Raw genomic sequence first — 15,116 nt, 5'->3', positions numbered from 1 at the left:
AACAGCAATGGATTTTAGTTATGGGTGCTAAAATCATATTCCTCTCAGCAGAAATCTTCATCACTGTTCTGCCTCAGAGTAAATAGTACAAACCGGCACTATTTTAAAATAACAAACTCTTGATTGAAGAAATAAAACTACAAATATAACACCACATACTCTTTACCACCCCCGTGGAGATGCTACTTGTTAGAGCGGCAAAGAAAATGACTGGGGGGGCGGAGCCTGAGGGGAGCTATATGGACAGCTCTGCTGTGTGCTCTCTTTGCCACTTCCTGTAGGGATTGAGAATATCCCACAAGTAAGGATGAAGCCGTGGACCGGATACACCAATGTAGGAGAAATATATATTTATTAACCCCTTTAAGCCGGCACTAAATTGTTAACATTGTAACTAAGTTCTGATGTCAACACTTGCTGTAAAAATTAAATCACACAATCGCCAGTGCCATCATGTGATTTCAATGCTGGGAACGGATCATTGGGGACTGTCTATGTTGCTAGGCCCGCCCCCAGCCGATCTTGATTTCATCAAAAGGAGGTGGCTGCAGGACGCCTTATAAGGTAGTACGTTTCATGCCATCCTTCTGCGTTAAAGCCCATCGCTGTTAGGGTGACATGGAACGTCCTAACAGCGTTAAAGAGTTAAAAAAAAAATAATAAATATATATATATATATATATATGTAGATAGAGAGCACTCTCACTTTCCAAACTTGATGCCAGGGTGCCAGCAGATAAATATACACGGTAAAGGAAGGCACTCACTGGTCTTTTTCTTCAAAATAACTTTAATAATCGTGACGTTTCGGGGACACACTCCCCTTCCTCAGACAAAAACAAACTAAAAGTGACTGGACTTATAAAGCCAAACTAACCCCTCCCAGTGAAAATTGCGCCAAAATAGTTGCCATGGTGATCCTCAAAAACATACTAGTCATGTGATGTGTGTTACTCATGTGAATTGATTGTTGCTATTCAACAAACTATACATTATTCACACACAAATATATTGTACAACATATTGAGATATTCAAAAGATTACATCAAAGTATATGGGAACAAGCTTGTATAAGAGCAGCCTGTTCCAATAACCACATAAAGTGAGCAAAGCACACAGGTGTAATAAACATATCATATTATTATATTAAAATAAAATATACATTCTCCTGCACTCCAAGTGGGTGAAATGGATAAATACCTGTGTGTCCCCTAACACATATTGTGTCCGTGAACAGGTGTAATGGTGTCTATAGTAAAGTGTGTGTGAACTAAATATGTACATATTGACAGCCGTCTGGATAATCTGAATATAAATTCTATTTACACAACCTAATCAGAGAATCTCTAAACGATAATTTGAGGGGATACTATAAGCAGAGTTATAGGAAAAAATACTAGTCCCTTCAACAATACTGTATTAGCGTGTTGCAACAGATTATTTATCCTGTCTTATATCACACAGACCGGATACGGCAATGCGGCTATAAATCCAGCCAAAGGCTCATATGTTTATATATTATGTGTTATATACATTATAACGTGGCCCTTTCTACTTGTTAACTCAGAGGGAGCCTACCTGTTACTTCTTGTGTATCCGTACCACAAACGCAAACACACCATATCTGGGATGACAGCATGGCCGCTCGATGAGTATCAGAGACGCTCACAGCCGGCTCAGTATGCCGACGTCATGTAGCTGCGCACTGTGTTATGCATCAGGTAGTCATGGTAACGGTGCACACTGATAGAAAGGACCCATTAGAGGGAATGCCCTTCGTGGTATTGTATACTTAGTATACAGTCCAGCACTGTCCGATATGCAAGTTAATTTCAATGCTAAGTCTAAAAGACTCAAAGCTGCCAATTCTATATGTGCGGTTATATGTATAATATTATACTCTAATCAATGTGTCTATAATCTATAGAGTAAATTTCACAGCACTGCTTAGAAGCCTCTATACTACAAATCGTCATGTCTGATCAATCAAATTGGGCCAAACTTCAATGTAACAAGTGATACACGATAAACCAGAGCTATATAACTGAACAAAAATAAAATAAAATGAAAATAACATGAATAAAATGAAAAAAATAAAAATATAAAAATATAAAAATATACAAAAAATACAGGGTAAATAAAATAAATTAAATAAATAAAACTGAGAATAAACATAAAAATAAAAATAAATAAAAATGTAAAATAAATGTAAAAATAAACATAAAGGATGAAATGTGAAAATATAGAAGAGAAAATTGGAAGGAAAAAATTAAGTGAAATAAAGAAGGTGAGGAAACAAAAGAGTGCATAGAGACCCCAAACCACCCCATGAAGATATAGACAAGGAAACCCCAAAAATAAATAAATAGTCTAAATAAAGAACAAGAAAGAAGAAGAAAATAAAACCCCATAGTGAGAAAACACCAAGACACAAAGATAAAAAGAACAAGATAGAGAGGTGAGGAGTGGAGATGAATGGATCGTCGACTCTCATAGGTGGAGCTCAACAGATAAAGTCATACAGTCTGTCTTCTACTCTTTCTTCTCCATAGACAACCACTGCCATTCCAAAGGGGTCTCCAATAGTTCAAAGGAAACAGTGCCAGTCCAGGTTCACATTCAGTCCCTTTGGGCGTATGGTATTGAGCCGGAAGGTCCACTTAGATTCGATTTGTAGTAATTTGTTGTCCCGGTCCCCACCCCTAGAGGGCATGGGGACATGGTCTATGAGCTTAAATCTTAGATCCTGTACAGTGTGTCCACTGATAGCAAAGTGGTGTGCCACCGGTTGTTCACTTCCGTGATTTTTGATGGCTGTTCTGATAGCCGACCGATGGTTCGCCATGCGGGTACGGATGTCATCCACTGTTTTCCCTACATAGAATAAACCGCAAGGGCAGTTAATTAAGTAAACCACATACGTCGTGGTACAGGTCAAGTAATGTTGTATCTTGACAGACTGTATGACTTTATCTGTTGAGCTCCACCTATGAGAGTCGACGATCCATTTATCTCCACTCCTCACCTCTCTATCTTGTTCATTTTATCTTTTTATCTTTGTTAACATTTATTTTTACATTTATTTTACATTTTTATTTTTATTTATTTTTATGTTTATTCTCAGTTTTATTTATTTAATTTATTTTATTTACCCTGTATTTTTTGTATATTTTTATATTTTTATTTTTTTCATTTTATTCATGTTATTTTCATTTTATTTTATTTTTGTTCAGTTATATAGCTCTGGTTTATCGTGTATCACTTGTTACATTGAAGTTTGGCCCAATTTGATTGATCAGACATGAAGATTTGTAGTATAGAGGCTTCTAAGCAGTGCTGTGAAATTTACTCTATAGATTATAGACACATTGATTAGAGTATAATATTATACATATAACCGCACATATAGAATTGGCAGCTTTGAGTCTTTTAGACTTAGCATTGAAATTAACTTGCATATCGGACAGTGCTGGACTGTATACTAAGTATACAATACCACGAAGGGCATTCCCTCTAATGGGTCCTTTCTATCAGTGTGCACCGTTACCATGACTACCTGATGCATAACACAGTGCGCAGCTACATGACGTCGGCATACTGAGCCGGCTGTGAGCGTCTCTGATACTCATCGAGCGGCCATGCTGTCATCCCAGATATGGTGTGTTTGCGTTTGTGGTACGGATACACAAGAAGTAACAGGTAGGCTCCCTCTGAGTTAACAAGTAGAAAGGGCCACGTTATAATGTATATAACACATAATATATAAACATATGAGCCTTTGGCTGGATTTATAGCCGCATTGCCGTATCCGGTCTGTGTGATATAAGACAGGATAAATAATCTGTTGCAACACGCTAATACAGTATTGTTGAAGGGACTAGTATTTTTTCCTATAACTCTGCTTATAGTATCCCCTCAAATTATCGTTTAGAGATTCTCTGATTAGGTTGTGTAAATAGAATTTATATTCAGATTATCCAGACGGCTGTCAATATGTACATATTTAGTTCACACACACTTTACTATAGACACCATTACACCTGTTCACGGACACAATATGTGTTAGGGGACACACAGGTATTTATCCATTTCACCCACTTGGAGTGCAGGAGAATGTATATTTTATTTTAATATAATAATATGATATGTTTATTACACCTGTGTGCTTTGCTCACTTTATGTGGTTATTGGAACAGGCTGCTCTTATACAAGCTTGTTCCCATATACTTTGATGTAATCTTTTGAATATCTCAATATGTTGTACAATATATTTGTGTGTGAATAATGTATAGTTTGTTGAATAGCAACAATCAATTCACATGAGTAACACACATCACATGACTAGTATGTTTTTGAGGATCACCATGGCAACTATTTTGGCGCAATTTTCACTGGGAGGGGTTAGTTTGGCTTTATAAGTCCAGTCACTTTTAGTTTGTTTTTGTCTGAGGAAGGGGAGTGTGTCCCCGAAACGTCACGATTATTAAAGTTATTTTGAAGAAAAAGACCAGTGAGTGCCTTCCTTTGCCGTATATATATATATATATATATATATATATATAAATAAATAAATAAACACACATCTACCACACTCTTGTTATTGTCAAGTTTTAACAGCGTTCTCAGAGCAGGAACCATAAATCATTTTTGTAGATTTAAGTATGTTTTTTTTGTACACTTAATAAAAAGATTTTTCTTTCTTTTTAAGAGAACTAGCTAAGGAATGTATATGTTTCATGCCTTTTGAACCATTTCTGTAGAGACGTTGCTTCACTTCCTAGCTTATAAAAAAAAATTAAAAAAATGTAAAAGTGACCTATATACTCAAGTTATAATGCATTAATTAAGGATGGTAAGAAAAATGTTGTTAAACACTTGGCTCTGTTTCAATTGAAACTTTTAAGAAATCGCATGTTTGTAAACAACAGATACTCTAGTCTCAATGACTCACCTTGCTTCACCAGCTCCTTTGAGACAAACATGCTCCCACATTCATAACAGAAAGAAAAAGTTTAATTAAAGGGACAGTAAAGTTAAAATTAAACTAATATGGATTGGATAGAGGATGACATTTTAAAAACTTTCCAATTTACTTCTATTACCAATTTTGCTTGGTTCTCTTGGTATCCTATGTTAAAAAGTAATCATAGGTGAGCTCAGGGGCATGCACGTGTCTTTAGCCATCTGGCAGCAGTGTGTGCAACAATGTTAATAGCAATGTTATACATAGTTGCAAACACAGCTGTCATAAAATGCTACAGACACTCTAACACAGCAGAGTTTGCAACTATGTATAACCTTGTTTTAAGCATTTTTGCAAACACTTGCCTGATGGCTAAGGACACATGCACGCTCCTGAGCGCACCTAGGATTACTATTTAACAAAGGATACCGGGAGAACTAAGCAAAATTGATAACATAAGTAAATTGGAAAGTTGTTTAAAATTGCACGCTCTATCTGAATTATGAAAGTTACATTTTGACTTTACTGTTCCTTTAAGCACTGAAACATCCATTAAATAACATATATCAATTATGTCACACTCACATCTTCTATCTGTCCATTGTCTTCGTAAAACTTAGCAAATGAAACCCACAGTGAGTGTGTTTTCCCAGTTGCCTTTGCGGGAACCACTGTCTGAACAGCTTCTGTGTAGGTGTTAATGATCTGTGGAAACAAAACAGCAGCAATTCCCATGATTGAGTTGTATATTTACTGACACAGAAACAAAGCCGTATTTAAACAGCTCTACAAATGGCTTTATTTGTAGAGCTATTTAAATGGAGTTGTTAGAATTAAATTAGCAGTGGCATTTTTCTTGATCAAAAGGTAATAGATGCAAATTACTGTTATTAAAATGGCTGTTCCTTCCTGCAACACCGGGTGACAGAAGCATTTAATAGTGAAATGGCCACTAGCTATTGGTATTCTTTCTTCCCTTACTGAGACTTTTCAGAATGACTCATTTATTTAATGATATTTTAAAGGGATAGAAAGGTCAACACTGAAATGTGCATGGGTGCATTTCAGTCTGAAATAGAAGCACTTTTGCAATACACTTACATTAGCAAAAATGCTTTTAATAAAAGTTATTACTGTTTATTCTGCAGCATACGCACATATCCTGTGAGTGCCCATGCGCCAGTATGCAAACGCCATGCCTGGTCAGAGAGCTGGCGGTGGTGTGTATTTCTTCAGAATACATCATTTGTGTCATTCAAGTTACTGCTGACCCTCTGAGAATACGTGGTGTTTGAATACTGATGCACACGGCCCTCACAGGATATGTACGTATGCCACAGAAAACAGTAATAGCTTCTACTAGAAGCATTAATATTAATGAAAGTATATTGCAAAAATGGTTGTAATTCAAACTGAAATGCACCCATGTACATTTCATTGTTGACCTTTCTATCCCTTTAATATAAAATGTATACAGGTATACCTCACTTTACAGCGCTTCACTTTACAGCACTTCGTTAATACAGCGCTTTGTGGAGCTGAAGTTCAACTTCCAAGGATTTTGAAACAGTGCTGTGCTCATCGTGAGATTGTGAGAAAAGTGACTGGCACCATTTTGTTATGCTTAGTTCACTCTGTTTACAGCATTGCAGTGCAATCTGTGTCTCAGTGTTGTAGTCTGGTAAATTTTACTACAATAATTGTCACTATTTTAAAGGTACAGTATTTATTGAATACTATTTGAATACTGTACTATGCTAACTAAACTTGGTGCTATTGCACACCTAATATATGTTAGTTCAAACACATTTTCAAGCTTTTAAACACACTGGCATGTGAAAAGAAAGCTAAAACAGAATTTATGCTTACCTGATAAATTACTTTCTCTTGTGATGTATCGAGTCCACGGATTCATCCTTTACAAGTGGGATATTCTCCTTCCCAACAGGAAGTGGCAAAGAGAGCACACAGCAGAGCTGTCCATATAGCTCCCCCCTCTAGCTCCACCCCCCAGTCATTCGACCGACGGTTAGAAGAAAAAGGAGAAACCATAGGGTGCAGTGGTGACTGTAGTTTAAACAAAAACACTATCTGACTTAATAGCCAGGGCGGGCCGTGGACTCGATACATCACAAGAGAAAGTAATTTATCAGGTAAGCATAAATTCTGTTTTCTCTTGTAAGATGTATCGAGTCCACGGATTCATCCTTTACTTGTGGGATACCAATACCAAAGCTTTAGGACACGGATGAAGGGAGGGAACAAGACAGGTACCTTAAACAGAAGGCACCACTGCATGTAAAACCTTTCTCTCAAAAATAGCCTCCGAAGAAGCAAAAGTATCAAATTTGTAAAATTTGGAAAAAGTATGCAGCGAAGACCAAGTCGCTGCCTTACAAATCTGTTTAATAGAAGCCTCATTTTTAAAAGCCCATGTGGAAGCCACTGCTCTGGTAGAATGAGCAGTAATTGTTTTGGGAGGATGCTGGCCAGCAGTCTCACAGGCCAAACGGATGATGCTTTTCAGCCAAAAGGAAAGAGAGGTAGCAGTGGCCTTCTGACCTCTCCTCTTACCAGAATAGATAACAAACAATGAAGTTGTTTGTCTGAAATCCTTAGTTGCTTGTAAATAGAACTTTAAAGCACAAACCACATCAAGATTGTGTAACAGACTTTCCCTTCTTCAAAGAAGGATTAGGACACAGAGAAGGAACAATAATTTCCTGGTTAATATTCTTATTAGACACAACCTTAGGAAGAAAACCGGGTTTGGTACGCATAACTACCTTATCTGCATGGAAAACCAGGTAAGGTGAATCACACTGTAAAGCAGATAACTCTGATACTCTTCGAGCAGAAGAGATAGCTACCAAAAACAAAACTTTCCAAGATAAAAGCTTAATATCTATGGAATGTAAAGGTTCAAAAGGAACCCCTTGCAGAACTGAAAGAACTAAATTCAGACTCCATGGCGGAGCCACAGGTCTATAAACAGGCTTGATTCTGACTAAAGCCTGACTAAATGTTTGAACATCTGGTACCTCTGCCAGACGTTTGTGGAAAAGAATAGATAAAGCTGATAATCCTTTCTTCAATCCTTCTTGGAGAAAAGACAATATCCTGGGAATCCAAATCTTACTCCATGAGTAACCTTTGGATTCACACCAAAAAAGATATTTTCGCCAAATCTTATGGTAGATTTTCCTGGTGACAGGCTTTCTAGCCTGAATCAGGGTATCAATAACCGACTCAGAGAAACCACGCCTTGATAAAATTAGGCGTTCAATCTCCAAGCAGTCAGACGCAGAGAAATTAGATTTGGATGCTTGAAAGGACCTTGTATTAGAAGGTCCTGCCTCACTGGTAGCGTCCATGGTGGGACAGATGACATGTCCACTAGGTCTGCATACCAGGTCCTGCGTGGCCACGCATGCGCTATCAGAACCACCGAAGCCCTCTCCTGCCTGATTCTGGCAACCAGACGAGGGAGGAGAGGAAACGGTGGAAAAACATAGGCCAGATTGAAGGACCAAGGCGCTGCTAGAGCATCTATCAGCACCGCCTGGGGATCCCGGGACCTGGACCCGTAAAGAGGAAGTTTGGTGTTCTGACGGGACGCCATCAAATACAATTCCGGAGTGCCCCATAGCTGAGTCAGCTGGGCAAATACCTCCGGGTGGAGTTCCCACTCCCCCGGGTGAAAAGTCTGACGACTTAGAAAATCCGCCTCCCAGTTGTCTACTCCTGGGATGTGAATTGCTGAGAGATGGCAGGAGTGATCCTCCGCCCACCTGATTATTTTGGTTACTTCCGTCATTGCTAGGGAACTCCTTGTTCCCCCTTGATGATTGACGTAAGCTACAGTCGTGATGTTGTCCGACTGAAATCTGATTAATTTGGCCGCAGCTAGCTGAGGCCATGCCTGAAGCGCGTTGAATATCGCCCTCAGTTCCAGAATGTTTATCGGGAGAAGAGCTTCTTCCCGAGACCATAAGCCCTGAGCTTTCAGGGAGTCCCAGACTGCACCCCAGCCCAACAGACTGGCGTTGGTCGTTACGATGATCCACTCTGGTCTGCGGAAACACATTCCCTGAGACAGGTGATCATGAGACAACCACCAGAGAAGAGAATCTCTGGTCCCCTGGTCCAGCTGTATTTGAGGAGACAAATCTGCATAATCCCCATTCCACTGTTTGAGCATGCATAGTTGCAGTGGTCTGAGGTGTATCCGTGCAAAAGGGACTATGTCCATTGCCGCTACCATTAGTCCGATTGTCTCCATGCACTGAGCTACAGATGGCCGAGGAATGGAATGAAGGACTCGGCAAGTGGTTAAGAGTTTTAACTTTCTGACCTCCATCAGAAATATTTTCATATCTACCGAGTCTATCAGAGCTCCTAGGAAGGAAACTCTTGTGAGGGGGGAGAGCGAACTCTTTTTGATGTTTACCTTCCACCCGTGAGACCTCAGAAATGCCAATACGATTTCCTTGTGAGACTTGGCTCTTTGGAAAGTCGACGCCTGAATTAAGATTTCAAGATAAGGTGCCACTGCTATGCCCCGCGGTCTTAGAACCGCCAGGAGGGACCCTAGCACCTTTGTGAAAATTCTGGGAGCAGTGGCCAACCCAAAAGGAAGAGCCACAAACTGGTAATGCTTGTCCAGAAAGGCGAACCTGAGAAACTGGTGATGATCTTTCTGGATAGGAATGTGCAGATACGCATCCTTTAAATCCACGGTGGTCATATATTGACCCTCCTGGATCATTGGTAAGATTGTCCGAATGGTCTTCATCTTGAATGATGGGACTCTGAGGAATTTGTTTAGAATTTTGAGATCCAGGATTGGTCTGAAAGTTCCTTCTTTCTTTGGAACCACAAACAGGTTTGAGTAAAAACCCAGCCCTTGTTCCGCAATTGGAACTGGGTGGATCACTCCCATTGTATGTAGGTCTTCTACACAGCGTAAGAACGCCTCTTTCTTTGTCTGGTCTGAAGACAGACGAGAAATGTGAAACCTTCCCCTTGGAGGGGAGTCCTTGAATTCTAGAAGATATCCCTGGGATACAATCTCTAAGGCCCAGGGATCGTGTACATCTCTTGCCCAGGCCTGAGCGAAGAGAGAGAGTCTGCCCCCTACTAGATCCGGTCCCGGATCTGGGGCTACCCCATCATGCTGTCTTGGAGGCAGCTGCAGGCTTCTTGGCCTGTTTACCCTTGTTCCAGCCCTGGTAAGGTTTCCAGGCTGCCCTGGGTTGTGCAGCGTTACCCTCTTGCTTTGCAGCAGGGGAGGATGAAGCGAGACAGCTCCTGAAATTCCGAAAGGAACGAAAATTATTTTGTTTGTTCTTTGTCTTGAAGGACTTGTCCTGGGGGAGAGCATGGCCTTTTCCCCCAGTGATTTCTGAAATAATCTCTTTCAATTCAGGCCCGAAGAGGGTCTTTCCTTTGAAAGGGATGTTCAATAGTTTGGATTTTGACGACACATCGGCCGACCAGGACTTTAGCCATAGTGCCCTGCGCGCTAAAATGGCGAAACCTGAATTCTTTGCCGCTAACTTAGCTAGTTGGAAAGCGGCATCTGTGATAAAAGAATTAGCCTGCTTAAGAGCCTTAATTCTGTCCATAATGTCCTCATATGAGGTCTCCGTCTGGAGCGCATCTTCCAGCGCCTCGAACCAGAAAGCAGCTGCAGTGGTTACAGGAACAATGCACGCAATAGGTTGTAGAAGAAAACCTTGTTGAACAAAAATTTTCATAAGTAAACCCTCTAATTTTTTATCCATAGGGTCTTTAAAAGCACAACTGTCTTCAATTGGTATAATTGTGCGTTTAGCAAGTGAAGAAACAGCCCCCTCCACCTTAGGGACCGTCTGCCACGAGTCCTGCATGGGGTTAGATATGGGGAACATTTTCTTAAAAACAGGAGGGGGAACGAAGGGAATACCTGGTCTATCCCACTCCCTAGTAACGATATCCGCAATCCTCTTAGGGACCGGAAACACATCAGTGTAAACAGGAACTTCTAGGTACTTGTCCATTTTACACAATTTCTCTGGAACCACCATAGGGTCGCAGTCATCTAGAGTAACTAATACCTCCCTGAGCAATAAGCGGAGGTGTTCTAGTTTAAATTTAAAAGCCAACGTATCTGAATCTGTCTGAGGAGAAACCTTTCCTGAATCGGAAATTTCTCCCTCAGACAGCACATCCCTCGCCCCCACTTCAGAGTGTTGTGAGGGTATATCGGATACGGCTACTAAAGCGTCAGAATGCTCATTATCTGTTCTTAAAACCGAGCTATCACGCTTTGCAGGTAACACGAGCAGTTTAGATAAGAACACAGAGAGGGTATTATTCATAACTGCCGCCAAGTCTTGCAAGGTAAAAGAGGTAGACGCACTAGAGGTGCTAGGCGTCGCTTGAGCGGGCGTAACTGGTTGTGACACTTGGGGAGAGGTTGACGGGCTAACCTCGTTACCTTCTGTCTGAGAATCATCTTGGGCCACATTTTTAAGTGCAACAATATGTTCTTTAAAGTGTATAGACATATCAGTACAAGTGGGACACATTCTGAGAGGGGGTTCCACCATGGCTTCTAAACACAATGAACAAGGATTTTCCTTGGTGTCAGACATGTTTAACAGACTAGTAGTAATACAAACAGGCTTGGAAATAACTTTAATTAAAAACACACTTTGAAAAAAAACGTTACTGTGCCTTTAAGAGATAAAAAAGGCACACAATTTTGCAAAACAGTGAAAAAATGCAGCAAACTTTTCGAAATTTTTTACAGTATTAGTAAGATTGCACCACTAGCAATATAAACAATTAACCCCTTAATGCCCAAACCGGATCGACAGAAGCCAAAAAAAAACGGTTAAGGAAACTTCAGCACCTTGCCACAGCTCTGCTGTGGCCCTACCTGTCCTTGGGAACCAGATTTGTGGGGAAAAAGCTTCTTATAGGCCTTCAAACTGCAGCAGGACCCTCCATGTGAAAACAGCCTGAACTTCTAGTCAAAATAACTGCGCATCTGAGGTGCGAAATTAGGCCCCTCCCACCTCACTCCGGTGCTTGTGAGGCCTAAAGAAACACTCCCAAGTGTTTTAGTAATAGCCATGTGGATAACAACCCCTGAAAGAAACCCAAAGGAACCTTCAAAGTATCTCAAAAAACGATATTTTCAATAAAAACCGTTTGCCCTGAAGTAGTGTCAACCAGCATAAACTAGCCCTGTTATGTAAGCTTTAAATTCCATACTTAGTCTCTGAACACAGCTTACCCTTCCCTCATGGGGATATTAACAGTCTTTTCTAGCATTATCACAGTCTTGTCTAGAAATAAATGACTGAACATACCTTATTGCAGCCTAACCTGCAAACCGTTCCCCCCAACTGAAGTTCTCTTGTACTCCTCAGTCCTGTGTGGGAACAGCAGTGGATTTTAGTTACAACCTGCTAAAAACATCTTCCTCCCTGCAGAAATCTTCATCTACTTTCTGCTAGCGAGTAAATAGTACACACCGGTACCATTTAAAATAAACTCTTGCTTGTAGAAAATAAAAACTACAATTCTAACACCACATTCACTTTACCCTTCCGATTGCTTAGAGCCGGCAAAGAGAATGACTGGGGGGTGGAGCTAGAGGGGGAGCTATATGGACAGCTCTGCTGTGTGCTCTCTTTGCCACTTCCTGTTGGGAAGGAGAATATCCCACAAGTAAAGGATGAATCCGTGGACTCGATACATCTTACAAGAGAAAACCATGTTGTTTCACTTTAAAGTGAATATAAAGTTTGCGAAAAGAGTGCCCGTTTTTTAAAAATCCTATTAAAAACAGGGGCACTTTTATTCATCAAACTTTATATTTCACTGGTTTTGTTAAAATACTTACCTTTTCTTCTTGAAAGCCGCTCCAGGGCTTCCCCCGCCCGTTGCAAGCCTCTTCATACATCAGCAATGACGATTCCGGCATCCTCCAATCACGTAATTATTGCCTAAAGCAACACCGTGATTGGAGGAAGGCCGGGATCAACATTTCTCACGTAGGAAGAGGCTTGCGACGGGCGGGGGTAGCGCTGGAGCGGCTTTCACGAAGAAAAGGTAAGTATTTTAACAAAACAAGTGAAATGAAAAGTTTGATGAATGAAAGTGCCCCTGTTTTTAATAGGATTATTAAAAACCGGGTACTGGTTCCTCAAAATTTACATTCACTTTAAGGCGGTTTTCACTTTACAGCGGGGCTCCAGTCCCTAACCCGCTGTATGAGTGAGGTACACCTGTAATTATAGGTAGTGAACAAGTTTGCAATATACTTTATTTTATTTTGCTCCTTTTTCCTTTAAGTCTGAAAAATGTTGTTTTCCAATTCTGACAACTGGAGGGGCGCATAACAGGTTTCACAAGCCAAACCCTGCCACATATCTGTCCCAAATTGGCTTCAGCAGAGATGATCAAATAAGGAGCTGCAAAACAATGATGACTTTGCTAACATAACAAGGCTAATGTTTAGCCTTCAACAATCACAGATCAGCTGGCACAGATGAAAGAAAAAAACGTTTTTTAATCTTATTTTTATATGGGAACAGAAAACAATACACTAAATCAATAAAATCCGACCCATCCAGACGAATCCCACCAACGACAATTCACACTATATTACGTCATAATTCCACAGTAGTCCTGCCTACACCCCTTAAACCTTACACCCCCTTCTTTCTTATTCTTTTTATTTTTCTCAAGTTAACCTACTTGTACTCTATCATATAAAGAACTGTTCTTGACATGGACTTTGATCATCTCTTTCAAGAGCTACTGGATTGCAAAACGGAAAACAAACTTCTAACAAAAGGCCTTGATATCTATAATCTATTTTCCATGACTGTTCATCATTGTTCACAATATGTTCTTTCTTTTATTACATGTTGTTATATGAAAAAAATGCAAGAAAAATCATTTAAACAAAACAAAAAAACATTAAGAAAACAAATTAAAACACAGTATTTCTACATGTCAATAGATCATACAATGCTGAAAAATTATACAAAACTGTACAGCAATTGTCCCATTATAAATAAGAACCATTTTAACAGTTCATTAACAATAGCCCCAATAGGGCTGCAGCTTAGAAACATAACCATTTCACTTCAAACTGAAAAGAAAAACTGGTAAATCCAAAACAGCTTCATAAAGAGCAATGGTAAAACATAAGCAGAACCCTGCACATGTATAAGACAGCAGACCCTGAAAGTTCCTAATTTTATATGCCTAGAACCAAAAACACTATAATGCTGAATGATTGCGACTATGATTAAAGTGACAAATAAAAGCTACAGCCTTCAGCAAGAGTACCTAAGCTGTCTTTCAGCCGATGCCCGTTGCTAGCCATGTGCTGCATAAAACAGAATTTATGCTTACCTGATAAATTACTTTCTCCAACGGTGTGTCCGGTCCACGGCGTCATCCTTACTTGTGGGATATTCTCTTCCCCAACAGGAAATGGCAAAGAGTCCCAGCAAAGCTGGTCACATGATCCCTCCTAGGCTCCGCCCACCCCAGTCATTCGACCGACGGACAGGAGGAAATATATATAGGAGAAACCATATGATACCGTGGTGACTGTAGTTAGAGAAAATAATTCATCAGACCCGATTAAAAAACCAGGGCGGGCCGTGGACCGGACACACCGTTGGAGAAAGTAATTTATCAGGTAAGCATAAATTCTGTTTTCTCCAACATAGGTGTGTCCGGTCCACGGCGTCATCCTTACTTGTGGGAACCAATACCAAAGCTTTAGGACACGGATGAAGGGAGGGAGCAAATCAGGTCACCTAAATGGAAGGCACCACGGCTTGCAAAACCTTTCTCACAAAAATAGCCTCCGAAGAAGCAAAAGTATCAAATTTGTAAAATTTGGCAAAAGTGTGCAGTGAAGACCAAGTCGCTGCCTTACATATCTGGTCAACAGAAGCCTCGTTCTTGAAGGCCCATGTGGAAGCCACAGCCCTAGTGGAGTGAGCTGTGATTCTTTCAGGAGGCTGCCGTCCGGCAGTCTCATAAGCCAATCGGATAATGCTTTTAAGCCAAAAGGAAAGAGAGGTAGAAGTCGCTTTTTGACCTCTCCTTTTACCAGAATAAACAACAAACAAGG

At 40.3% G+C, this 15,116-nt stretch overlaps 1 protein-coding gene across 1 annotated transcript in view; it reads right to left on the bottom strand.

Annotated features, from left to right (window-relative positions):
• XAB2 (XPA binding protein 2) overlaps positions 1-15,116 on the bottom strand; it is a 298,412-nt gene that overhangs the window by 96,257 nt on the left and 187,039 nt on the right. Inside the window, 1 exon segment of the mRNA XM_053718092.1 lies at positions 5,549-5,668. Coding sequence (XP_053574067.1) covers positions 5,549-5,668 — 120 coding nt within the window.

The sequence above is a fragment of the Bombina bombina genome, chromosome 6, assembly GCF_027579735.1.
Source record: "Bombina bombina isolate aBomBom1 chromosome 6, aBomBom1.pri, whole genome shotgun sequence".
Classification (NCBI taxonomy): domain Eukaryota; kingdom Metazoa; phylum Chordata; class Amphibia; order Anura; family Bombinatoridae; genus Bombina; species Bombina bombina.
This window is presented reverse-complemented; position numbering and strand designations above follow the sequence as displayed.